This window comes from Momordica charantia (genome assembly GCF_013281855.1).
Source record: "Momordica charantia cultivar OHB3-1 chromosome 10 unlocalized genomic scaffold, Mcharantia_2.0 BLBB01000010.1, whole genome shotgun sequence".
NCBI lineage: Eukaryota > Viridiplantae > Streptophyta > Magnoliopsida > Cucurbitales > Cucurbitaceae > Momordica > Momordica charantia.
Genome location: NW_028275158.1, coordinates 2434841 through 2462751, shown reverse-complemented (window position 1 = coordinate 2462751; position 27911 = coordinate 2434841). Strand labels below are relative to the sequence as shown.

Genomic DNA, 27911 nt, shown 5'->3' with positions numbered 1-27911 from the left:
AAATGCATGAATGAGCAAAAGCTATTTTAGGAAACATACACAATTGAGTATTTCAAGAAACCATTACCAAATGATCCATCAATTTAGATGATAGGGCATATGAGCAAAAGCTAGTTTGAGTGTCGATGGCTAAAGACAACACCTTTACGGGAGAAAAGAAAGCTGTAAACAATCAAAACACATGAGAATGGTGAACAATTCTACCAGTTGAACCATTCAATCATGCTATACTAAATGATTGTGGAGCGCATTAGGAAACAAATATGGCATTGCAAAACAGGAATTGAAAATAATAACATCATTGTCCTACAAAAAACTAATATGACATATGAAAGGATACAAAAAAGGCACTTTGATGGCCAGAGACGGGGAGAATAAATATCCCTTAGCAGTGTAATTGGGTTTCCCTGCTCTCCCCCAATGTATATGTGCTTGAAATTAAACAAGGTCATCGGGAATTGTCTATTCCTCAAGAGTAGATAGCTCCATTCCACTGCCATCATTTTCTTGGTCGGTCTAGCTCCGAGATCTGGTAATGGTAGAACCCCTGGCTAATTCCAGCAATAACTTAACTCAAGCTGCTTCATACTCCTGCAGTACAATAAAGTTTTGCTAAAATTTGATAATCAAGCACAACGATATAGGTCTACTGATTGATCAAGCAACCTCTCTTCTATGAAAATTGAAAACAAATCTCAAACATTAGTTTCTGGTGGCATTTAAAGTTTGAATCACCTATTTTAAGGCTCCCTAGTTGAATTCCACCTATAAAAGAAACTTTTCACTTCCCTATAATCTTTGTCACTTTAATGTTGAATTCTTGTTATTTGTTTTTTACTAAACACAAGTTAAATGTGAATTTAAGACGAGAATGAAAGCGGACTAAAAATGAAATGTAGAGAGTCATGATAACATTTTAAGGAACAAAAGTAAATTCGAACTTTGAAGAGGGTTCATCCTTGCTTGTTCTTGTTGTAGAGTATACACCTGTTTGCCCTTCCCTTTCCCCGTAGTAGGGAGATCTTCATGAACTAAAACATCCAAAATAAACTTTCCTTTCACCTGTAACATAACATGAAAGTTTGTCATTGTTCTTATATATGTGAATCAAAAATTTGAGAAGCAAAAAGACAAGACCTGTGAATTTAGCATTTTCTTGCTTCGATGTTTTCGTTGAAGTGTCAGTGGATGTTCTCTCGTGAAGAAAGGGGGGAGGGGGTGATAGTTCTTATCCAATTGTAGTGACCCGTTTGGTTGGGATCCCTCTTCCACCTGAAGGAAAAGCAAGTAGGCCATGGCTCGACATAGCCAAAAATACCAACTGGTTTACCAAGTAGGCCATGGTTCGACCTGTGAATTTAGCATTTTTCTTGCTTCCATGTTTTCGTTGAAGTGGCAGTGGATGTTCTCTCAAGAAGAAAGGGGAGAGGGGGGTGATAGTCCGTACCCTATGGTAGTGACCCATTTGGGTGGGATCCCTCTTCCATTGGAAGGAAAAGCAAGAAGTAGGCCATGGTTCGGCATAGCCAATAACGCCACCTACTGCTTTATCAATTTTCTCGTTGGCAAAGTGAGAAATGGCACAGAATTCATTTGCCCATAAACCCTCGAAGCCTTGTTTCCAAATATTTTCACAATCTCTGTGAAGAAAGAGGCAACCATGACTGTTGGAACAAGGAAAATTCGGATTGGAATCCTAATTCCAGGAGGAGTTTAATGGACGGAGAAGTAGGGAGAGTAACCACACATGAGAGGTCTCATTATATTTCAATGCATTTCGGTAGAGTTAACTTGGATTCAGGATTAATGTTATTTATTATACTAACATTGAGGTGTGGTAGAAAACTTGACATTACAATTTAAATGTGATGACAAAAGTTCAAACATAAACCATGCTTAAAATATTTACCAAGAAAATACAACTATTTTTTTTGGGGAATTTTTGTGACGAAATGGAAAAATGTGGACTACTGTCCCAAAAAGTTGGGGAAAACAAGAAAAACATAAATAATTAAAAGAGAAGAAAAAGGAAGCTGAAACTGAAGACAAACCAGCACACCGGTAGGCAAGTCGGAAGCATGTTTTCCGAGGCAGGAAGGATCATTATCCATACACAACAGGGACGTGCAGAAACTATTTCAGTGGCATTGATCCCGATCCATTCCACAGAGACTCCAATACCCAAATTCACAAAACCCATCTGAACCGCCCAAAAATAATCAGAATGGAGTTGCCTGACAAGGGGACAAAAAAGAATAATCTGAGTGGAGCAACATTACCGATTGAGTAATCCATAATCTCAAGTCTTTCTTCTCTCTCTAAATAACCGAACTGTTAACTACTTTGTCCCGCTAGGACGTATCCTTCATCTAAATCTACTAAAATAATAATAATAATATATCATAAATAAAACAATAATCTGAATCCTCTCAACTTGAAATCAAAGACAGAAACAAACCTCCTGTGTCGAACGATCTCAGGATGATGCTTTGGGATGAGATTTCTGCGCCGACGTTAAAATTTTGATCAATCGGCAAACTTCACTGCGGTCGAAGCGAACACCTCCACTCTGTCGACATCTCATCCTGGGTGATCGAGTTTCAAAGCGGCCAACTTTGGATCAGAGATATTGGCCGTCCCAATATTATGAGATTGTGGTTTCCATAGATTTTCAGACGTGGGAGGAGGGAATTATCGTTTCATGAGGTGTAGGGGAGATAAACAAGAGAACGATTTATGGTCACTGTGGGATCTAACAAAGAGAACGATTAAAACTTCCATCGGAATGTGATAAAATGAACGATTTAGGGTTCCGGCAGGATCTAATCAAGAGGAGGATTTAGGGCTCCGAAGACAGAGACGAAAAAACTGGAAGGTGAACAGAGAAAAATGGAGTCCAATTTTATGTACTTCCAAGATCGATAATCGACTGATATGAGCGAGAGAGTGAAGAAGAGAAAACCTTAACTGGAAACCCATAAATGAGATCGAGGAAAACAAAGCGAACGATGGAGGGGACGTTTCTCAAACCAACCAGAAGCGACTCCGTACTTATAGCCGTTGGAGCGTGCGTGGAGAAGAAGCCAACTCAAAATAAAATGCTCTTAATTTAAATTACATAAAAAAAAAAAAAAACGATCAAATTAAGTTGACAGTACAGCATAACAAACGATGGGCCCCCTAATTCGGCCCACGGAGCCACGATCATCTCTCTCTCTATCCCCCTATTTCATTTACTATTTTGTTTCAAAATAGTTTTTCCTTAATTTATCATGTTGTTTGTGTGTGTGTATATATATATTCTCAAAATGAAATTATTAATATAACTATCAAATCAATCAAAATATAATTTAACACACAATTAAAAAATAAAAAATAAAAAACTATTTTTACTTTATTTTCAAATTTTTAATTATACAAAATTTTAATATTTCAAATTCAGACTAGTACGAATTCTAAATTATAATCTCATGACATATATCCCTCACTCTGCCTTCCTGCCTATAATATTTTATTTTAAACTATTTCTTCCATAAGATATAACAATATAATTTTTTTTAACTATTATTAATTTTTTAAAAAATTTTGTACCTTTATGAAAAATGTTACAAAAGGTACCTGCCAAATTGAGAGCTAAGAGATTACCAACCCTCCATATGCCCTGTGAAACAAAGAAGAGAATTAAAGAATAGATAAAACAAAGATGCTATTATCGTTAGAGAGATTAAAAAGATGTCATTCCACCTGTTCAGCAGAAAACTAAAAACAAAAAAGGAAATAAAACATAAGAAAAGCTAATATAATATGACCTTAGTGTGATGCAATGTCCTTCTGACCTCAAGACAACTGAATCTATGATAGTTCATCGATTTTCTGAAAGTTGAAATTTTTACACATTAAAAACAAGTTTATCAATCTATAGTACTTCTCAAATTACGTGTCATTCCGACCTCAACAACAACATATTTTACCGATCAATACAAACTAAAAATAAAAAAATGTCATGATAACTCAATGGCTCTGCACCAATCAGGTTCCCATAACATTATTTTATGATCAATCAGTTGAGCAAAGGAACCAATATTAATGTACACAAAGTAACACGCAATAATCGAAGCAACAACCACCACCAAAGGTAAAAAACAACAATGACCAATACAATAAACAACAAACAACGATTAATAATAATGTACTGAGCTAGAGAATCCATCAGTATTCAAAAATAATAAAAAAAAAGATAGAGAATGCATCATCAAATCCAATGCTCCCCTTTCAGATGGGACTATGAGAATGACCATCTTGAACAAAAGAGGATTGAATAGATTGACCTAGAAACTAGCTATAGAAGTAGTCAAAACAAACCAGCCAAATAGAGAAAGAGAAGAGGGAGGAGATAGGTACTGAACAATAAATGGAGAAAAGTCATGTACTTCTCTTCTACAACCAAAAATGCAAACCTTAACAAATAACCACTACAGAAACCATCAATTGTAAGGTATTGAAAGAGAAAATGCAACAATAAATCCCATACTGCCCCCTCCCCTCCCCCATCCTCCAGAGCCACCACAAAATCTACAAAGAGACCATAGAAACAGCCAGAACACAAGAGAGAAAGACAACAACAAACAAAGCATGAACCCAAAAACCTAAACAACAGAACTTTAACAAACACAACCATAAACATTCTCAAACAAAAGTAATGGGAGGGCATTCCTCATCCAAAATTAAAGAAGCTAACAACTACTAAATCTATATAGTTCAGTGGTAATGGTAATAAAAATAAAATAATGAGAAGTAATGGGCCCAATCCCTGCCGGTACCTGACCTATTCGAATCGGAAGATACCCTGGGATCAAACCAAAGACTAATCCAAGATGGATCTCTCAGCCTAAAATAGAGGCACAATATGGACAAAGAAACCATAAAAACAGCAAGAACACAAGAGCGAGACAACAACAAACAAAACATAAGCTTTCATAGTTAAAAGACACCGGAAACAAAGTGCTTCCTCCCCTCACACATTAAACAGCATATTTTACCAACAAAACAACATCAAACTCCAACAAACTAAACATTAAAAATGTCATCGTGATACTACAATGCTCCCTTACATCAATCTAGTTACCCACCACATTAACAAAAACATCTAGCAAGAACTAGTAAGCAATAGGTTATGGAGGGAGGGAGGCAGGAAAGGAGAGAAAGAGGGAGGGGTGGAAAACAGAGAGGGGGATAGGAACACAAATAACATTGAAACACGATGGAAGGGAGGTGGAAGATAGGAAAGGGAGGAGTGACGAGAAGCAGAGAGAAAAAGAGGAAACAGGGAAGGGAGAGAGAAGAAACGAAGGGAGGGAAAAAAGGAGGAACAGAGGAAGGGGGAGAGAAAAAATGGAGGGGAAGAATAGTAATTGTAACATGTAGCAGAACAATAATCGCTAAATCTATCTAATTAAACAAATAGAATTAATAACAAATAATATTGGAACACAATCCTCCAATAATTGGGAGGGAGAAAGAGGGAGGAAAAGGAGGAGAGATGACGAAGAGAGCGAGGGAGGCAGAAATAGAGGGCCGGGGAGAGTGAAAATGGAAGGGAAGAGAGACAACACAAAGACCAAGTACTCCTTCCAAATATAAAACAATAGTTTAGAATAGTTGATTCACACGTGTATGTCCTCATTTTACACTATAACAACATCCAAGTCAATACAAACTCAAGTTTAAAAATGTCATAATAATACATACATTGGTTCCTTGCATCAATCAATATTGCATTGAATAACTAAAAAAAGCACAGTCTATAAGTAAATTAGGAACAAGCAGCTAAAAGATTGTACTTAATAAATAATAATCCTAACCAAAACAACTAACTACTCCTAAATCTACTTAATTCAATAAATACAAACATTGAAACACGACACTCAAATAATGGGGAGTGAAAAAGAGGGAGAGGGAGAGAGGAAAGGAGGAAGAGATGGATAGGGGGAGAGGAGAGGAAAGGAAACGGGGAAGGAAGAGAGAAAGGAAAGAGAGAGGAGGAGATGATGCAGAGAGAGAGGAGGTGAGAGAAAGGACGGATAGAGAGAGAGAGGAGAAAAAGGGAGGGAGAAAGAGAGAGAGGATATAACAAAGGGGGAGAGAAAGGATATAGTGGAGAATAACAAAAACAGCTATATGAAGACCTTTTGCAACAAATGAAGAATAACAAAAACAGTCAACCTCTGTAAAGAAGCAAGAACAATAATTGTAGCTATGGACTATATGAAGACCTTTCACACTCACTCTGTAGACTAGAAGCTGCAACCCTCCCTCATCCCCCCAAAAAATAATAATTTAACAGACATGTAGACAAAAGGAGTGAGAGAAAGAGGAGATAAGGAAGAAGAGCAGGAGGGGAAGAGAAAGAGAAAGGGAGGAAAAGTGGATTCAATAGCTTGGTTGCTATTGGAAGAGATTTTGGCAAGACACCTCGACATAGAGAAACCACTAAACAAGCAATCAACAAACAAACCAACCCCAAATAAAGATAGAGACAGAGAGAGAGGAGATAGGTATTAGAACAATAAATGGGAAGAAAAATATCTATATCATTCTCATCTAAAACCTAATATACAAGGCTTGAATAATAACTATAACAACTAAGGGACAATTCTAACCAAAAAAAAAAAAAAAAAAGCAGGGGAGAGAAAGGGAGGAAAAAAGAGAGGGAGGGAGGATGAGGAGAAAGAGAGAGGAGATAGGGAAGGAATGAGGGAGCTTACTGGTATTCCATGCATACATAGAATAAGATGGCAATCATTAACATAAATGGCAATCATGAACACGCAGGAGTATGTGTTGCTTTAAAAAAATAATGGCTAGTTTGCTATGGATTTTCATCGTCATTAACTATTGGGTTTCTTTATTAGTAAGAAAACTCAGGAGAAAGCCCTCCGCAGTCAGTTCGTTAAACTCGATATACTGCAATGATAAATGAAAACTTTGGCTACATCAAAGCAGTGCAGAATTCCCCCGCAAGCTGAGTTAGAAAAATATAAATGCAAAAAGAACAGAGAATAAAACTTTTTTCTCTGGAGGAAGGAGCAAAAATTAACTTCGATACCTGAGTTAGTGCCACACCACTGAGTTAGTACCTGAGTTTGCAGGCAATGAAAACGATAAAAGAATACAGCAAACTGGGAAGAGTTGCATACTGATCCATATTTGCCTAATTGACTCCCAATTATTTGCAATTCTAAGAAGCCCTCAAACTGCAACAGACCTCGAACAAAATAATCTTGTTCCCCGAACACAAAGCACCAGGAGGTTTGTTTTTTCAACCATCATCCATCTGAAATACAATGTTAAAAGCTAAGACGTATCATATAAAACTAAGCTAATGGTAAATTCGAAAAAATAACCTCTGTTCCACGAACACAAAGCACCGGTAGGTTCGTTGATTCAACCATCATCCATCTGAAATACAATGTTAAAAGCTAAGACGTATCATATAAAACTTACTACTACTGGTAAACAAGTTTTATTTTCAAAAATTGCTTTCAAAAAATCACACAACAAAAAGTTCAGTAAGAGGAAAAATTCTTCAAAGCAATGGTATAAGAAATGGACAAAATTTCGAAGGGAGAAAAGAGGCTGGAATGGCAAATTTAAGAGAGCGAAATAAAAATTTTGGAGAAAATATGTTTTGAGGGATGGACAAAAATTCCAACGGCCACCATCAATATCCCAACAACATGCAAAAGAGAAAGCCCATAACATTATCTTTTTAGCTCAGACGAAAAGATTTAACCGAAATGAAGAACATGCTACCTTGACTGACTGAGTAGCTTCGAAGTAGAATATTATACATAAATATCCCTCATATTTATCCAATACAAATAAGACTGCAACAAACTTCAACCGGTAAATAAATTAGGAAGGAAGAAAAAAAGGGCATCTGCTATTATGAATATTGAGACATTGAAGAATATTGAAATGGAAACGTACCTAATGGAAATAAATCTTAGACACCATCTGAAGCATAAGAGAAAACACGAATCTAGGGAGCTGACAAACATGGAAACTGAAACATACCAAAGAAAAATATACTTGTTGACAGGACAATGTATGTAAGTAGTTTTTCATCTCTTATAGGTGTTAATACCAACCTAGTAAAGCAGTCTTTCTTGGGCTCAAGGGGATCGGGTGTAAAGTGGAATCCTTCCTTTTAAATACTTGGAATTTCACCTCAGTGGTAATAAAAAGTTTGGGCCTCCTTCCCAAATGAGGAAGGTTAACCCTCGTGCAAGTGATTCTTAAAACTATTTCCCATCCAATTTTTCTCCCTAACAAAAGCCCCAGTTGAAGTGACTCAAGTGAACAAAATGATGAAAAATTTTATAACTAAGCAAAAGGTGTACAAACCCTTGAAAATTAGGCAATAATTCATAAATCGATGGCAAAACTAGGTCCAACCCAATGTCTAATTGAGTGAACTTTCTAGATCATTATAAATCGATGGCAAAACCGTGTCCAACACAATAACACGAACTTCATAAGGGATGGAATACTATAACCCACAAATCTTTAAACTCTATAAAAGATCCGCTCCCTAGAAAATTTATACTATTTGGTTAAAGACAAACTTTCCATGGGTTAAAGATTCCTAATGTAACCTATAGGTGGATCTCAAATGGGATGGATTTTTTCTATGAATTGAAGATCATCTTCCGCTAATCTTCATACCCTACAAAAAGTCCATTCAACCTAAGGGTTACATTAGAAATCTTCAAGACATGAAAATTTTGACTCTCCAAAACATCTAGATTACATAAAAAGAATGGAAGATTATCCCTCACTATCCATAAAAACTCTAGAAAGTTCACTCAATTAGATAACAAACCCCTGAAGATTAGGCAATAGACCATAAATCGATGGCAAAACCGGGTCCAACACAATAACACGAACTTCATAACGGGTTCAAGACTATAACCCACACATCTTTGAACCCTATAAAAGATCCACCTCTACGAAATTCATACTACTTGGTTAAAGACAAATAATCCATGGGTTAAAGATTCCTAATGTAACCTAGAGGTGGATCTCAAATTGGGTGGATTTTTTCTATGAATTGAAGATCATCTTCTGCTAATCTTCATACCCTACAAAAAATCCATTCAATACGAGATCAACCTAGGGGTTGCGTTAGAAATCTTCAAGACATGGAAAATTTGAATCTCTTCAGATTCCATAAAGAGAATTGAAGATTATCTCCCACTAATCTTCAAACTCTAGAAAGTTCACTCATCTAGATGACAAACCCCTCAAGATTAGGCAATAAATCATAAACCGGTTGCAAAACCGTGTCCGACCCAATGCCATGAACTTCATAAGGAATTGAAGACTATAAGAGAATTCATGGAAAATAAAAATTAAAAAGAATCTCCAAACACTCGTATATAAAACAAAAAACTACTGGGAACCACCACTTCTAATTACAGAAAAAGATCCAACTCCTCAACTGGAAACCACCACTTCTAATTACAGAAAAAGATCACAACTCAGTGCCACCAACAATAATGCTATAATAGAAAATACCTTCTTCCTAAATATGTTGATCCATGGGCTTTTTTGAACCTTCCATCGTAGAAATAATTGTAGGAGGTCAACAGAATTTTCTAGACCTGCACAAGAGAAGCTAATTCCTAATTAGCCTCATCCGCTAATCTACTAGATCGCCACCAACAATAATGCTCTGATAGAAAATGTCTTTTCCTCCAAAATATGTTCATCCATGTGCTTTTGAACACCTACAAGTTTTGGGAAAAAGAGGTAAAAATGTTAATATAGAGAAGAAATGTTGAGACAGAAAAAAAAAAGTTAAAAAGAAAAGAGGATTAAAAAACAAAACTTTTGTAGAAAAATCATAGAAGTTCTTAAAATATTTTTAAATAGCAAGTATATTCATAAAAAGGTGGAAGGAATTGGAAAAAAGTTTGAGGAAACAAATTCAAAACGAAAAGATGTTAGGAGATTGACAAACAAAGAAAATTTTAAACTTTCAATAAAATTAGTGCAGGCAATAAGGTGAAATAGGAAAATTTCCGGTCAATTAATTTTCCTAAACTCACCTCACATCTACTACTCCAAAAATCATTTTGAAAATAGCGTTCAAATGTCAGGGAGAAAAATACTTGAAAGTACAATAAATTTAGAAAACAAGCTTTATACTCGAAAATTACTTTTCAAAATCATACAAAAAAAAAATTTGAATAAGACGAAAAAATTTTCAAGAGAGAATTTAAGAAATGGACAAAATTTCGAAGGGAGAAAAGAGGCTGGAATGGTAAATTTAAGAGAGTGAAATAAATATTTTGGCGAAAAAATGTTTTGAGGGATGGACAAAACTCCAAAGGCCACCATCAATATCCCAAAATCCTGCAAAAGAGAAAGCTCATAACATTATCTTTTTACCTTAGACGAAAAGATTTAATCGAAATGAAGAACATGCTACCTTGACTGAGTAGCTTCGAAGCAGAAAACAAATATATAAATATCTCTTGTATTTATCCAATACAAATAAGATTGTAACCAAACTTCAATTGGTAAATAAATTTGGAAGGAAGGAAGAAAAGAAGTGCATTCGCTCCTATGAATATCGAGACATTGAAGAATATTGAAATGGAAACATACCTAATGGAAATAAATCTTAGACACCATCTGAAGCATAAGAGAAAACACGAATCTAGGGAGCTGACAAACATGGAAACTGAAACATACCAAAGAAAAATATACTTGTTGACAGGACAATGTATGTAAGTGTAGGTTTTCAATATGAGATCAACCTAGGGGTTACACGTTAGAAATCTTGAAGACATGGAAATTTGACTCTCTCCAAAAAGTATGGATTCCATAAAGAGAATGGAAGATTATCTCCCACTAACCTTCAAACTCTACAAAGTTGACTCAATTAGATGGTAGACCTCTGAAGATTAGGCAATAAATCATAAACCGATGGCAAAACCGTGTCCAACTAGACTTTATTAGGAATTGAAAACTATAATCCACAAATCTTTAAACCCTATAAAAGATCCAATCTCTAGGAAATTTTCATACTATTCGATTAAAAACATTTTCCAAGGGTTAAAGATTCCAAAATGTAACCTATAGGTGGATCTCAAATTGGGTGGACTTTTTCTATGAATTGAAGGTCATCTTCCGCTAATCTTCATACCCTATAAAAAACCCATTCAATATGAGATCATCCTAGGGGTGACATTACAAATCTTTAAGACATGGAAAGTTTGACTCTCCCCAACAAAAAAAAATATGGATTCCATAAAGAGAATGGAAGATTATCTCCCACTAACCTTCAAATTCTAAAAAGTTCACTCAATTAGATGACAAACCACTGAAGATTAAGCAATAAATCTAAAACCGATGGCAAAACCGTGTCCAACACAATGACATGAGCTTCATAAGGGGTTGAAGACTATAACCAACAAATCTTTAAACCCTATAAAAGATCCACTCTCTAGGAAATTCATACTATTGCGTTAAAAGAGAAAATTTTCCATGGGTTAAAGATTCTTAATGTAACCGGTGGATCTCAAATTGGGTGGATTTTTTCTCTGAATTGAAGGTCATCTTCCGCTAATCTTCATACCCTACAAAAAACTTATTCAATATGAGATCAACCTAGGGATTACGTTAGAAATCTTTAAGACATGTATTCCATAAAGAGAATTGAAAATTATCTCCCACCAACCTTCAAGCTCTAGAAAGTTCACTCATTTAGATGACAACCCACGAAAGATTAGGTAATAAATCATAAATCGATAGCAAAACCGCGATCTTAAAAAATTAGAGCCACAAAAAATGTAAAACAATCACTAATAATAAGATAGCTAAAGATGGAAGTTTGCTACCAAGTTTATCAACAGAATATAGATGAAATCAGAACAAGAAAAATTAAGGTAGCTCCTTAAGAAAGTTATACAACAAAGTAATATCAATATCAATGATGTCTTATATACAGCATTTGGATCACCATTCAATTTAAAAAATTGGACAAGGATCATTCTGATCGGTGCAGAAAGATATATTCAAACCAAGTATTACTGCAGAGCAAGCATATTTCCAAGTGAGTTTGTATGATGCAGTCTCAATCTTTAATATTTAAAGTGTAATTTGTTCATAAAATACGAATAGCTAAGAGCTCTTTCTAAAAGAAATAATTATATAAATTTTTTTAAAACAGCTCTAAGATAATCTCATGATTAATGCATGAATAAACAAGAAAGCATGGATGACAGTAGTAATGAGCATGAAAATTTAGAAATGTCTATGACCTCCTCACAAGCAAACTAAAGAGAAGTAACAATGAAAAAGGTCTTAAAAAATTTGAGGGTTGGTGCATTAAAATGCAAAACCTATTAGGTTGTAAAGCACCCAGCAATCTATCCACACATGAGAAGGCTAACAGAATAAAACATATAACAAATAATGGGCCCCTTAATTAGACCCACGGAGCCACATCTCTCTCTCTATCTTATTTCATTTACTAAAGAATTGCTTTTAATTGTTAAAATTATTTTGGGACATCCCCTCGATCTTCAAAAAATTCGAGAGTTGGTAAATTAATGAAAAACTTACTTGGTTTTTAGACACCCGAGAATTCTATCCACATGACAGGATTAAGGGAATGACTCTGATACCATTTGTTAGGAACAAGGAACCACCCTCCACATCTCCATTGATACGATATTGTCCACTTTGAGCATAAGCCCTCGTGGTTTTGGTTTTGGTATCACCCAAAAGGCCTCGTTCCTTATATATCCGAGATCGTTTCTTTATCCGGCCAATGCTGGACTTTATCCGAGATCATTCATTTATCCGGCCAATGGTCCTTTATCGCGTTCCTAACAGGGGAAAAACCAAAGGAAGTGCTTTTTAAGGATAAATTTATCTTTGCACCATCCTCAAGGTCTTAAAAAATTTGAGAGTTAGGTGAAATTAAATGCAAAACCTATTAGGTTGTCAAGCACCCCAGTAATCTATCCACATGAGAAGGCTAAAAGAATAACAATGATCTAACAAATGATGGGCCCCTTAATTAGACCCTCGAAGCAACATTCATCTCTCTCTCTCTGTGTTATTTCATTTACTAAAGAACTGCTTTTAATTGTTAAAATTATTTTGGGAGCACCCCCTCGATCTTCAAAAAATTCGAAAGTTGGTACATTAATGAAAACCTTACTGGGTTGTTAGACACCCAAGAATTCAATCAACATGACAAGATCAAGGGAATAACTCTGATACCATTTGTTAGGAACAAGGAACCACCCTCCACATCTCCATTGATACGATATAGTCCACTTCGAGCATAAGCCCTCGTGGTTTTACTTTTGGTATAACCCAAAAGGCCTCATTCATATCGAGATGTTCTCCCTAACTTATATATCCAAGATTGTTCCTTTATCCGGCCAATGTTGGACTTTAGTCGCGTTCCTAACAAGGGAAAAACCAAAGGAAGTGCTTTTTAAGGATAAATTTATCTTTGGACCATCCTCAAGGTCGTAAAAAATTTGAGAGTTAGGTGAAATTAAATGCAAAACCTATTAGGTTGTCAAGCACCCCAGCAATCTATCCACACATGAGAAGGCTAAGAGAATCACACTGATCTAATAAATGATGGGCCCCTTAATTAGACCCACGGAGAAACATTCATCTCTCCCTCTGTGTTATTTCATTTACTAAAGAATTGCTTTTAATTGATAAAATTATTTTGGGAGCACCCCCTCGATCTTCACAATATTCGAGAGTTGGTACATTAATGAAAACCTTACTGGGTTGTTAGACACCCAAGAATTCTATCAACATGACAGGATTAAGGGAATAACTCTGATACCACTTGTTAGGAACAAAGAATCACCCTCCACATCTCCATTGATACGATATAGTCCACTTTGAGCATAAGCTCTCGTGGTTTTACTTTTGGTATCACCCAAAAGGCCTCGTTCGTATAGAGATGTTGCCCCCAACTTATATATCCAAGATCATTCCTTTATCCGGCCAATGCTGGACTTTAGTCGCGTTCCTAACAGGGGAAAAACCAAAGGAATTGCTTTTCAAGGATAAATTTATCTTTGGACCATCCTCAAGGTCTTAAAAATTTTGAGGGTTAGGTGAAATTAAATGCAAAACCTATTAGGTTGTCAAGCACCCTAGCAATCGATCCACACATGAGAAGGCTAAGAGAATAACACTGATCTAACAAATGATGGGCCCCTTAATTAGACCCACGGAGCCACATTCATCTCTCTCTCTGTCTTATTTCATTTACTAAAGAATTGCTTTTAATTGTTAAAATTATTTTGGGAGCATCCCCTCGATCTTCAAAAGATTCGAGAGTTGGTACATTATTGAAAAGCTTATTTGGTTCTTAGACACCCGAGAATTCTATCCACATGACAGGATTAAGTTAGGAACAAGGAACCACCCTCCACATCTCCATAGATACGATATAGTCCACTTTGAGCATAAGCCTCGTGGTTTTACTTTTGGTATCACCCAAAAGGCCTCATTCATATCGAGATGTTGTCCCTAACTTATATATCCAAGATTGTTCCTTTATCAAGCCAATGATGGACTTTAATCTGCAGGTTAAAACCTAAGGAATTGCTTTTCAAGTATAAATTTATTTTTGGACAATCCTCACGATCTTAAAAATTTTGATAGTTAGGTTAACTTAAATGCAAAAAATTTTGATAGTTAGGATAACTTAAATGCAAAACCTATTAGGCTGTCAAGCATCCCAGCAATCTATCCACACATGAGAAGGCTAAGAGAATACCACTAATATAACAAACGACGGGCCCCTTAATTAGACCCACGAAGCCACATTCATCTCTCTCTCTGTCTTATTTCATTTACTAAAGAATTGCTTTTAATTGTTAAAATTATTTTGGGAGCATCCCCTCGATCTTCAAAAAATTCGAAAGTTGGTAAATTAATGAAAAACTTATTTGGTTGTTAGACACCCGAGAATTCTATCCACATGACAGGATTAAGGGAATGACTCTGATACCATTTGTTAGGAACAAGGAACCACCCTCCACATCTCCATTGATACGATATAGTCCACTTGAGCATAAGCCCTCGTGGTTTTACTTTTGGTATCACCCAAAAGGCCTCGTTCGTATAGAGATGTTGCCCCCAACTTATATATCCAAGATCATTCCTTTATCCGGCCAATGCTGGACTTTAGTCGCGTTCCTAACAGGGGAAAAACCAAAGGAATTGCTTTCAAGGATAAATTTATCTTTGGACCATCCTCAAAGTCTTAAAAATTTTGAGGGTTAGGTGAAATTAAATGCAAAACCTATTAGGTTGTCAAGCACCCTAGCAATCTATCCACACATGAGAAGGCTAAGAGAATAACACTGATCTAACAAATGATGGGCCCCTTAATTAGACCCATGGAGCCACATTCATCTCTCTCTCTGTCTTATTTCATTTACTAAACAATTGCTTTTAATTGTTAAAATTATTTTGGGAGCATCCCCTCGATCTTCAAAAAATTCAAGAGTTGCTACATTAATGAAAAGCTAATTTGGTTGTTAGACACCCGAGAATTCTATCCACATGACAGGATTAAGGGAATGACTCTGATACCATTTGTTAGGAACAAGGAACCACCCTCCACATCTCCATTGATACGATATTGTCCACTTTGAGCATAAGCCCTCGTGGTTTTGGTTTTGGTATCACCCAAAAGACCTCGTTCGTATAGAGATGTTGCCCCCAACTTATATATCCAAGATCATTCCTTTATCCGGCCAATGTTGGACTTTAGTCTCGTTCCTAACAAGAGAAAAACCAAAGCAATTGCTTTTCAAGGATAAATTTATTTCTGGACAATCCTCACGATCTTAAAAAATTTGAGAGTTAGGTGCAATTAAATGCAAAACCTATTAGGTTGTTAGGCACCCAACAATCTATCCATACATGAGAAGGATAAGGGAATAACACTGATTTAACAAATGATGGGCCCCCTAATTCGTCCCATGGAGCCACAATGATCTCTCTCTATCCTATTTCATTTACTAAAGAACTGCTTTTAATTGTTAAAATTATTTTGGGAGCATCCCCTCGATCTTCAAAAAATTCAAGAGTTGGTACATTAATGAAAAACTTATTTGGTTGTTCGACACCCGAGAATTCTATCCACATGAAAGGATTAAGGGAATGACTCTGATACCATTTGTTAGGAACAAGGAACCACCCTCCACATCTCCATTGATACGATATTGTCCACTTTGAGCATAAGCCCTCGTGGTTTTGGTTTTGGTATCACCCAAAAGGCCTCGTTCGTATAGAGATGTTGCCCCCAACTTATATATCCAAAATCGTTCCTTTATCCTGCCAATGTTGGACTTTAGCCGAGTTCCAAACCGGGGAAAAACCAAAGGAATTGCTTTTCAAGGATAAATTTATCTTTGGACCATCCCCAAGTTCTTAAAAAATTTGAGAGTTAGGTGAAATTAAATGCAGAACCTATTAGGTTGTCAAGCACCCTAGCAATCTATCCACACATGAGAAGGTTAAGAGAATAACACTGATATTACAAATGATGGCCCCTTAATTAGACCCACGGAGCCACATTCATCTCTCTCTGTCTTATTTCATTTACTAAAGAATTGCTGTTAATTGTTAAAATTATTTTGGGAGCATCCCCTCGATCTTCAAAACATTCGAGAGTTGGAATGAAAAGCTAATTTGGTTGTTAGACACCCGAGAATTCTATCCACATGACAGGATTAAGGGAATGACTCTGATACCATTTGTTAGGAACAAGGAACCACCCTCCACATCTCAATTGATGCGATATTGTCCACTTTGAGCATAAGCCCTCGTGGTTTTACTTTTGGTATCACCCAAAATGCCTCATTCATATCGAGATGTTGTCCCTAACTTATATATCCAAGATTGTTCCTTTATCCTGCCAATGTTGGACTTTAGTCGCGTTCCAAACCGGGGAAAAACCAGAGGAATTGCTTTTCAAGGATAAATTTATCTTTGGACCATCCTCAAGTTCTTAAAAAATTTGAGAGTTCGGTGAAATTAAATGCAGAACCTATTAGGTTGTCAAGCACCCCAGCAATCTATCCACACATGAGAAGGTTAAGAGAATAACACTGATATAACAAATGATGGGCCCCTTAATTAGACCCACGGAGCCACAATCATCTCTCTCTCTGTCTTATTTCATTTACTAAAGAATTGCTTTTAATTGTTAAAATTATTTTGGGAGCATCCCCTCGATCTTCAAAAAATTCGAGAGTTGGAACATTATTGAAAAGCTAATTTGGTTGTTAGACAACCGAGAATTCTATCCACATGAATAGGAACAGGGAACCACCCTCCACATCTCCATTGATACGATATTTTCCACTTTGAGCGTAAGTCCTCGTGGTTGTGGTATCACCGAAAAGGCCTCGTTCATATAGAGATGTTGCCCCCAACTTATATATCCAAGATCGTTCTTTTATCCGGCCAATGTTGGACTTTAGTCGCGTTCCTAACACGGGAAAAACCAGAGGAATTGCTTTTCAAAGATAAATTTATCTTTGGACCATCCTCAAGGTCTTAAAAATTTTGAGTTAGGTGAAGTTAAATGAAAAACCTATTAGGTTGTCAAACATCCCAGCAATCTATCCACACATGAGAAGGCTAAGAGAATAACACTGATATAACAAAAGATGGGCCCCTTATAATTAGACCCACGGAGCCACATTCATCTCTCTCTCTGTCTTATTTCATTTACTAAAGAATTGCTTTTAATTGTTAAAATTATTTTGGGAGCATCCCCTCGATCGTCAAAAAATTCAAGAGTTGGTACATTATTGAAAAGCTTATTTGGTTGTTAGACACCCGAGAATTCTATCCACATGACAGGATTAAGGGAATGACTCTGATACCATTTTGTTAGGAACAAGGAACCACCCTCCACATCTCCATTGATACGATATAGTCCACTTTGAGCATAAGCCCTCGTGGTTTTACTTTTGGTATCACCCAAAAGGCCTCATTCAGATCGAGATGTTGTCCCTAACTTATATATCCAAGATCGTTCCTTTATCCGGCCAATGTTGGACTTTAGTCGTCTTCCTAACAGGGGAAAAACCAAAGGAATTGCTTTTCAAGGGTAAATTTATTTTTGGAGCATTCTCAAGGTCTTAAAAAATTTGAGGGTTGGTGCATTAAAATGCAAAACCTATTAGGTTGTCAAGCACCCAGCAATCAATCCACACATGAAAAGGCTAAGGGAATAACACTGATTAACAAATGATGGGCCCCTAATTCGGCCCACGGAGACACAATCATCTCTGTATCCCTATTTCATTTAGTAAAGAATTGCTTTTAAGTGTTAAAATTTTTTCTGGAGCATCCCCACGATCATCAAAAATTCGAGAGTTGGTACATTGATGAAAAACTTATTGGGTTGTTAGACACCCGAGAATTCTATCCACATGTCAAGATTAAGGGAACGACTCTGATACCATTTTGTTAGGAACAAGGAACCACCCCTTCACATCGTCATTTGATACGATATTGTCCATGTTGAGCATAAGCCCTCGTGGTTTTACTCTTGGTATCACCCAAAATGCCCCATTCGTATAGAGATGTTGTCCCTAACTTTCTTATTTATCCAAAATCGTTCCTTTATCAAGCCAATGTTGGACTTTAGTCGCATTCCTAACAGGGGAAAAACCTAAGGAATTGCTTTTCAAGGATAAATTTATTTTGGGAGTATCCTCGAGGCCTTAAAAAATTTGAAAGTTAGGTGCATCTAAATGCAAAACCTATTGGATTGTCAGGCACCCCAGCAATCTATCCACACATGAGAAAGATAAGGGAACAACACTGATATAACAAATAGCGATTTGGTTTGATATGTTTTTAGCCGACTACTCGACTGGGATTTCCCTTTTTATTCTAGACATATACCCCCCCCCCCCCCCCCAATGCGCCGTTCCCAGCCTCCCCATGCCCTCACGACCGACAACCCTCGTCACCCTCTCCAGCGGCCATCTCCAACAACGACATCTAGCGGTGGTGGCAGCCATCTCCATGACCCATCCCCGCTTCCTCCATGAAGTTTGAACAACCCACCTCCATATTGGTGGAGGTGACCCATATGCCAAATCACATGAGAAGTAAGAATCCAACAAAAAGGGTTAGATTATTTCAGATCCGAAGAGCAGAGGAAGCAAAAAATGGAAGATTTTGAAAAATGGGGCAAAAATTTCCACACATTTGGATTTCAAGTTTTTGTTTGCAGAAAGAAAGGAGAGAGTGGCTAATGGGTTGGAAAGGGTGAGGTTCTCTCTCTCTAGAAGAAATTGCAGAAAGAAAGGAGAGAGAGAAGCTAAAGGGTTGGAAAGGTTGGAAGCACAAGAATCGAAGTGAGATTTTATCCAGATATGATTTGTTGGAATATCTTGAAGATTTTTTAATTTCTTAATTTTTTCTTTCATTTATTTTTAGAGCATCTTATAAACCTTTTTTTTTAATTTATTTATCAAATAAGGGGACTAGAAAGCAGAGGGACAAATTTAAAAATAAAATTTAGAAAACCGATCGTGTCGGTTCGGTTTTTAACCGAATTTGTTCGGGTTGGTTTTCATTTATGGAACCGAACCGAACCGAACCAACAATCTTACACCCCTACTATATTCTATACCATCAAGAAAATACATAATAATCTTACAAAACAAAAAGAATTATAAGTCCATGTCATACATATATTGTATACCATCAAGGAAATACATGATAATCTTACAAAACAAAAAGAATTATAACCTGAAAGGCAATTTATCAAGATCCACGGCATAGATCACCCCTCCCCTTAGCAAACTGATCTCATAGATGGCACAGAATTTGGCTAAAATTAAAAGCAAAATGTTCCCCTATTCCAATAACTTTTTATTACTAGTAACGGAACCGATAAGACACCATATTACTACAAGGCAAATAACAAAATATGTTTTTAAATTAAAATAACAAATTATGATCGGTATACCGTTATTGAATCATCACAATAATTGTTTTATCATATTTATAAATAGATATGAAAAGTTTGGCAACATACCTCCTCAAATGAAGTTATGGGTAGGAGAATCCATTCTTGATCAACCAGAAGCGAGTCCGTAACTTATAGCCATTGGAACGTGCATGGAGAAGAAGCTTAACTCAAAATAAAATTAAAATATAAATTTATTTAATTTCTCTTTAATTTAAATTGCATAAAAATTCGTAAAAATAACGATCAAATAAGTCGGCAATATAACAAATGATGGGCCCCCCTATATTCGACCCATGGAGTCGCATCAACTCTCTCTCTCATCCCTCTTTCAGTTATTGTTTTGTTTCAAAATGGTTTTTCATTCCTTTCCAAATAGCATAACAAAGTAATGAAACTCAAAAAAATATTAAAATAAAATAAATAATGTGTTTCTATATTACCTAACCTGTGAGAAGTTGTAATTAATTTTTATTTTAGTAATTTAGAAAATAGATCATTATAAATACAATACATTTCCATATAAAGCTTCTTTTTATTATTATTTATTTTTTTGAAAATGAAATTTCCTATATTAACAATTTAAAACTTCTGTAATTATATCATGTCTAAAAAAAATTATAATTAATTATTGTTAACTATTATTAAGCTTATATTATGAAAAGGTTACAAAAGGCGGGTACCTACCAAATTGAGAATATAGGGATTGTGAACCCGCCAAATCGAGAGCTAAGAGATTACCGACCCTCAAAACCGAGACCAAGGCATTGATTAGAACCTGCGAAACCAAGAAGCAAATTACAGTTTATTGGAAGTAATAATAATAAGAAAAAATAAAAAGAATTGGTAAGTTCATCTAAACCTTCCCCTGGCTTCAAGGGCAATTCGGTTCAGCTTTGAGTTCCAAGAACATGAAGAACTTCCTTGTTTTCTTCCTGTTTTTTGTTTCCTGCTGTTATTCTCCCCTGGCTTCAAGGACAACTTTCTTGTTCCAATTCGACTGAGTATCGGTTACATTTGATACCAGTTTCTGCAAACATAAACATAAATTTAAAAAAAAAAAAAGAAAAAAGGCAAAACCTTAGACTAGAGAATAAGCAACAATAGAAAGACCCGACACTTGAAGAATGGAGGGAGATTGGGCATCGAACCCCATGGAGTCGAGAAGGTTCGGGTAATAAATAACAAAAGATGTGTACAAAAAAGAAATTATCTAAGATCATATAAAATACATATAGGCAAATATAATGTTATGTTAGGGAGAAAACATCACTCAAAGCAACAACCAAAGGTTAGAAACAACAACGACCAAAACAACAAACAAGGGGAAAGAAACCGCTCAACACATATGTTAATATATAAATTTTAAAGATCAATCACTGTAATCTCTTTGATGAGTTCGAAAATGCAAATACACATGTTAAAATTCCTAAAACGGCAGGTGAAAGAAAAAGGTTCTCTAAATCAAAGGTGCAATAGAGGTCCAAATTTAAGTGAGGAAAAAAGTTACAAAGACAGAGCACCAAAGATGGAAATGAAAAGGCACAAGTACTTGCCATTTACACCATAAGAGAGAGGGAACGGGAGAGAGCAAAAGAGAAGAAAAGAGGGCGAGAGGTAAGGAGCGAAAAAAATTAGAACAGTAAATGAAAAAATTATATATTCATGTGCTTACCATCTAAAAGTAAAAGCGAGCCTTGTATAAATAAGCAAACAATGAATAAACAATAATCTTAATACAAGAAGGGAAGAAGATTGGCATCGAACCCCATGAAGTAGAAGGTTCGTGCAGTGGGTTAAGATTAGCACTACTGCACATGATTTCAATTACTTAAAAATTGAACATACCTGCAAACTTGAGAATCTAGGGATTGAGAAACCTCCAAATCAGAAGCCAAGAGACTACAAACCCTCCAAATCGAGGCCCATGCAATTAGAACCTACGAAACCAAGAACAAACTTACAGTACGATTTTCTGTACTTTCAAACCGGTAATAGATTGATAATGAGAGAGATTGAGTGAGAGAGTGGATAAAACCCTAACTGAAAACCGATAAATGAGATCAGAAAAAAATAACAAACAAACCCTAACACAAGGTTGAGAAGTATATGGACATGTGTATGAAAGACAGGACACCAACGTAATTTCAGATCAAGCAAATAAACTTTAACATAAAGGAATAACAAGAGAAAGAAGACAATTCCAACACCGGTCATGACATTTTTCATGGAATTTGATATGACCTTAACCTGGAACAGAACATTCAAGAATATGGGCGAAGATTTGCATATGAATTGGAAAGAAAATGGCGGTTAGTGAGTAGATAGATAATTACCAGTACAACACACTGCAGCATGAGAAACTACTCTCTCCTATGAGATCTTTCAGTGCGCCTAAATTCACATCACGGATCGGACATGTGTATGATAGACAAAACCAACGGAATCGAAAACCTAGGGATGGGAACTTTTGTGGCGCCTCTCCCTCGGTTGTCGAACCCTAACATCCCTCCGACCACCACAGTTTGAATCGGAGGCCATAGACAGAGGACGGAGAAACAACGGCTCCCGTCGACGGGATGAAGAAGAAGGAAGAGATGATCGAAGCGGTGGAACTGGTGGCATGCATCGAGCGATCACGATAGCGATGGCAAAGGGAGGAGGAGGAGAAGGAGAAATAAGAAGGCGGGAAATGTTCGAGGGGTCGTTTCTTAATCCAACCAGAAGCGACTCCGTACTTATAGCCGTTGGAGCGTGCGTGCAGAAGAAGCTAACTCAAAATAAACTTATAAATATAAATTGCTTTAATTGATCTTAATTTAAATTACTTTTTCTTTATCAACCTTAAATTAACCATTAAATAACTTGCAGAACTTCTTTATTAATAAAATTGTCAAATCTCTTGAAATATAAAAATAATACAAAGTAGAAAAATATTTTTTACTTTATATTTTAAATTTGTTTTAGTAAAAACTTCTTTTGTTTAACTCCATTTCTCCTCTAATTTCTCTTCACCTTTCCATAATAGTTAATAATTAAAATATGAATAATTTATAGAAACAAAAATTTGATTTTTTTATGCAAAAACTAAAATTTGATGACTAAGATCTCTAATAAAAATACTACCACTTCTATTTTAAATGTACTAAACAATTTACATTTTCTTTTAACAAAAAAATCTGGGCATCTTTACATTGTATTATCTTTATATAATATAAATTATGCATAAAAATATTTTAGATGTGATATTACTGTTTACGTTTAAACATAAGCCCTCATGGTTCAACTTCTGGTATCACCCAAAAGACCTAATTCATATAGAGATGTTGTCACTAACTTATATATCAAAGATCATCCCTTTATCTAGCCAATGTTGAACTTTGGTCGCTTTCCCAATAGGAGAAAATAAGGTTATGATCTCTTACATCTAGTTTGAAAATGACACTTTGACTCTTGGAAAAAACGACAAAAAGATCCTAAAGAATTTCTTTCCAGTGCAAAAATTCTTTTGGGAGCATCCCTCTAAGTCTTCAAAAAATTCGAAAGGTGGTGCATTGATGCAAAACCTATTGGGTGGTTAGGCAACTCTATCCACGTGACAAGATCAAGGAAATGACTCTGATACTATTTGTTAGGGACAATGAACCACCCTCCACATCTCCGATATGATATTGTCCACTTCGGGCATAAGCCCTCATGGTTTAGCTTTTGGTATCACCCAAAAAGCCTCATTCATATACAGATGTTGTCCCTAACTTATATATCAAAGATCTTTCCTTTACCTAGCCAATGTTGGACTTTGGTCGCATTCCCAACAGGGGAAAATAAGGTTATATCTCCTATATCCAATTTGAAGATGACATTATGATACTTGGAAAAAAATGACAAAAAGAACCAAAAGAATTGCTTTTCAGTGTCAAAATTCTGTTGGGAGCATCCCACTAGGTCTTCAAAAAATTCGAGAGGTGGTGGATTGATTCAAAGCCTATTGGGTGGTTAGGCAACTGATCATTCTATCCAAATGACAAGATTAAGGGCAATATTTTGATACTAGTTGTCAGGGACAAGGAACCACCCTTCATATCTCCATTGATACGATATTATCCACTTTGGGCATAAGCCCTCATAGTTTCGCTTTTGGTATCACCCAAAAGACCTCATACACATAGAGATGTTGTCGCTACCTTAAATATCAAAGATCTTCCCTTTATCTACGGGGGAAAATAAGGTTATGATCTCTTATATCTAATTTAAAGATGACACTATGATACTTGGAAAAAATGACAAAAAGAACCAAAAGAATTGCTTTTCAGTGTTAAAATTATTTTGGTCTTCAAAAACTTCGAGAGATGGTGCAATGATGCAAAACATATTGGGTGATTAGGCACTCGAGCACTCTACCCACATGACAAGATTAAGGGAATGAATCTGATACTATTTGTTAGGAACAAGGAACCACCCTCCACGTCTCTGATAAGATATTGTCCACTTCGGGCATAAGCCCACATGGTTTAGCTTTTGGTATCACCCAAAAAGCCTCATTCATATAGAGATGTTGTCCCTAACTTATATATCCAAGATCTTCCCTTTATCTAAGCCAATGTTCGACTTTGGTTGCGTTTCCAATAGGGAAATTAAGGTTATAATCTCTTCTATTCAATTTGTAGATGACACTTTGATTCTAGGCAAAAATGACAAAGAGAATCTAAAGAAAATCTTTTCAGTGTTTAAATTTTTCTAGGAACATCCCTCTCTGTGTTCAAAATTTTGAGAATTGGTGTTTTAATACTAAACCTATAGGGTAGTTAGGCACCCGAGCATTCTTCCCACGTGACAAGGTTAAGGGCATGACTCTAATACCATTTGTTAGGTACAAGGGACTTCCCTCCACATCCCCGTTGATACTATATTTTCCACTTTGGGCATAAGACCTAATGGTTTTGCTTTTGGTATCATCCAAAAGGCATCATTCATATAGAGAGGTTGTCTCTAACTTATATGTCTAATATCTTCCCTTTATCTAGCCATTGTTGGACTATGGTCACGTTTCCAACGCGAAAAATAATGTTATGATCTCTTATATCAACTCTTAATAATAGTTAAAATTGATTAGGTTGTCTTATACAATTCTTCAATGCACGCTTAAGGTACTTTGCATCTAAACGAAACCAAAAACAGTCCTGAAATTGAAGCAACTACCCTAGCCCATCTCATTTATATATTCTATACCATGAAGGAACTAAATAATAATCTCACAAAACAAAAATAATTACAACCTGAGGCATTTTATCAAAGATCCAATGCATAGATCACCCCTCCGCTTAGCAAGCTGATCTGATATATGGCAGTATATTTGGCTTAATTAAAATCAAAATATTCCCCTACTCAAAAAACTTTTTATTACTAGTAACCAAACCAATAAGACACCATGTTACTACAAGGCAGAAAACAAAATATGTTCTTAAATTAAAATAACAAATTATGTTTGGTTTGGTATACCATTATGGAATCAATGTGACAATAATTGTTTTCTCGTGTTTATAAATAGGTTTGAAAGTATTTTCATAGTTATTGAATAATAATAAAGTTCAAAAAGAATATCTAATTTGTTTGTTATGAAATATAATCGTAAAAAATTGAAAATGTGGAAATTATTAACTAAATAAACATTTATATACATTAAAAACTATACAAACGATCAAATTTTGTGAAGAACAGAATTTGCTTGTTGCAACATACCTCAAGTGAAGCTAGGGTAGGAGAATCCATACTTATTCCTCTATGTTTCTCAATCAAATACTGTATGTAGTAAAAGCCCTCCCTCGAAGCTTCTAATCTCGCCATCTGACTCATCCATGGCCCCCACACGTCTTGTAAATCAACAACTTCAAGCCATCGGTTACATTTCCAGAGCCAAAATACTAGCACCATAAATAAACAATGTCAGTAATAAATAACAATAGAATTAGATCACCAATGTCTATTTTACAAAAGCACAGAGGGGAAGAAGATGGGGAAAACCTTAGAGAAGACGCAAGGTTCAGGCAGTGAGTTAAGATTAGCGCTAGGGCACACATGATATCAATTACTTGGAAAAATCCTCTGGAAAAACTCACAGAAAATATTACAAAAACTGCATGTACCTGCAAAATTGAGAATCTAGGGACTGAGAAAGTTACAATGTCATTGGAAACAAAATCTCTCCTTCAAAAACATAAAAATCAGCCCCTGTAAGTTCCATTCCTTTCCAGCAGACTCCGTCCCAAAAGCTTCTCTATTGGTTCCTTCTTCACTTTTCTCACCAATCTTTAAAGTAATCTAGGCTTTCAATAACTTGTGGGCGTTGTCCTCTCAGAAAGAACATACATAGAAAACTCATTACAATCATGCAAATGATATATCACAATTTCAAATTTTACCTTCAGCGAGGAGATGCCAAAGTGGATATCAAGTGAGGCTATGGCAGCATGACAGTCTCTGATGTTACACAACTACTACAAGGCAAAAAAAAAAAACTTTTTCAGACCAAACCTAGGCCTATTACACACACTTGATCGCAAAGGAAAGGATGAGAAGTACAAGGCAGAAGAAAGAGCAATAATTCATCCAACCATATTAAATTACAATATCCCAACTCAATACAAGGGAATTAGTGAGTTCCCCAATTTAGGTTTTCCAAATAATTTGATAAGTGGTTCATCACAGCTTTTCAATTACTTCCCTACTATTCAAAACGTTTTAGAAGTTCCTTTGCTGTTGTTATCCAAAAATACATAAGAGTACAAGTAAATTATGTCAACGAAAACAGTACACAAAAAGGGGGACAAAAAACATACAAAAAGGAAAAATAATTCAAAGTTAATTTTAAAATTTCGTATAACCGACAAACCCAATTTGATCCTTCAAAAAATTTTCACAGTAGAGATTGCTGTTGTTAAAATACCTGGCATGCTAAGCCATCCTGCAGTAAATTCCTATAACCAGCCGAAACCTAGATAATGTACGCAGAAAGGGAAAAGAAATGAAAATTCAATAAACAGAGAACTTCTAAAAGAATGACTCCTTTTTAAGCATGCTCCTTTCTAAGGATTACTTAAATTAGGGAAGAAATTAAAATGAACGCAAATAGTAATCAAAAGCAATACCACGAGACGCAACTTTGGCAACAACAGGCATTCAAATCTAAGAGTACCTCAACCTTATCCAGCTTCGTGGCTCTGGCTAGCTATGAAATCATTTAGACACTCCAAATTTCCGAATTCCAAATCGAGAGCGAAAAATAAAAGAAACAGAAACCGATAGTTACGAAAATAAAAATTTCTTCAGTACGACCAGCATAGTACTCCCCAAAAATTTAGGGTTTCGAAGTACCCAAAAGCCTTAAAAAGATGGATAAGAACAAACTTATGCCGATCAATGGGAGTCGGTGAGTTTACCAGAAACTTGGAATGACGATCGCAAAATTGAAAGAGCGAGATTGAGAATGGGGTGAAACAGAGGGACGGTGGTACCCAGAATGCGATAAGAGCCTGCGAAACCAAGAAGAAAGTTACAGTACGATTTTCTGTACTTTCAAACCGGAAATACACTGATAACGAGCGAGATTGAGTGGGAGAGTGGAGAAAACCCTAATTGAAAACCGATAAATGAGATCAAAAAAAAAAAAAAAACGAACCTGGATGGTTGACTCCATGAACTGAAGATGCGCCAAAGAGAGGGAGAGCAACGAACATTTGAGTAAACCGCGAACCCCTACATCTTATAGCCGTTAGCGTGCGTGAAGAATAAGCAAACTCAAAATAAAATTATAATATCATTTGTTTTAATTACCTTTAATTTAAAT

General features: G+C 35.9%; 1 protein-coding gene across 2 annotated transcripts; it reads right to left on the bottom strand.

Annotated features, from left to right (window-relative positions):
* Positions 1–250: 250 nt before the first annotated feature.
* On the bottom strand, positions 251–27911 carry LOC111007721 (uncharacterized). 2 transcript variants are annotated; one of them, XM_088118743.1, is made up of 19 exons: positions 27744–27860; positions 27505–27597; positions 27261–27293; positions 27012–27059; positions 26488–26559; positions 26212–26227; positions 25808–25989; positions 21917–22008; positions 20931–21068; positions 20756–20846; positions 9580–20232; positions 7404–7458; positions 7197–7333; positions 3810–3873; positions 2459–3661; positions 2052–2234; positions 1138–1640; positions 942–1062; positions 251–591 (listed from the first exon to the last, which is right to left on the bottom strand). In XM_088118743.1, exons 1-10 carry the CDS (start codon positions 27759–27761, stop codon positions 20840–20842), a joined length of 699 nt encoding a protein of 232 aa, XP_087974869.1. In that variant the 5' UTR covers positions 27762–27860; the 3' UTR covers positions 251–591; positions 942–1062; positions 1138–1640; positions 2052–2234; positions 2459–3661; positions 3810–3873; positions 7197–7333; positions 7404–7458; positions 9580–20232; positions 20756–20839. The 2 variants fall into 2 exon arrangements, with proteins under 2 accessions (XP_087974869.1, XP_087974870.1); XM_088118744.1 differs by lacking the exons at positions 251–591; positions 942–1062; positions 1138–1640; ... (5 more) ...; positions 9580–20232; positions 20756–20846 and having other exon boundaries at positions 20933–21098; positions 27744–27911.

Coding starts and splice junctions, on each gene's coding strand:
- LOC111007721 (XM_088118743.1), bottom strand. Junction 27,060..27,260: donor CGAAGCTGGATAAGGTTGAG/GTACTCTTAGAT, acceptor TACATTATCTAG/GTTTCGGCTGGTTATAGGAA. Junction 21,069..21,916: donor CTAGATTCTCAAGTTTGCAG/GTATGTTCAATT, acceptor ACCGATACTCAG/TCGAATTGGAACAAGAAAGT.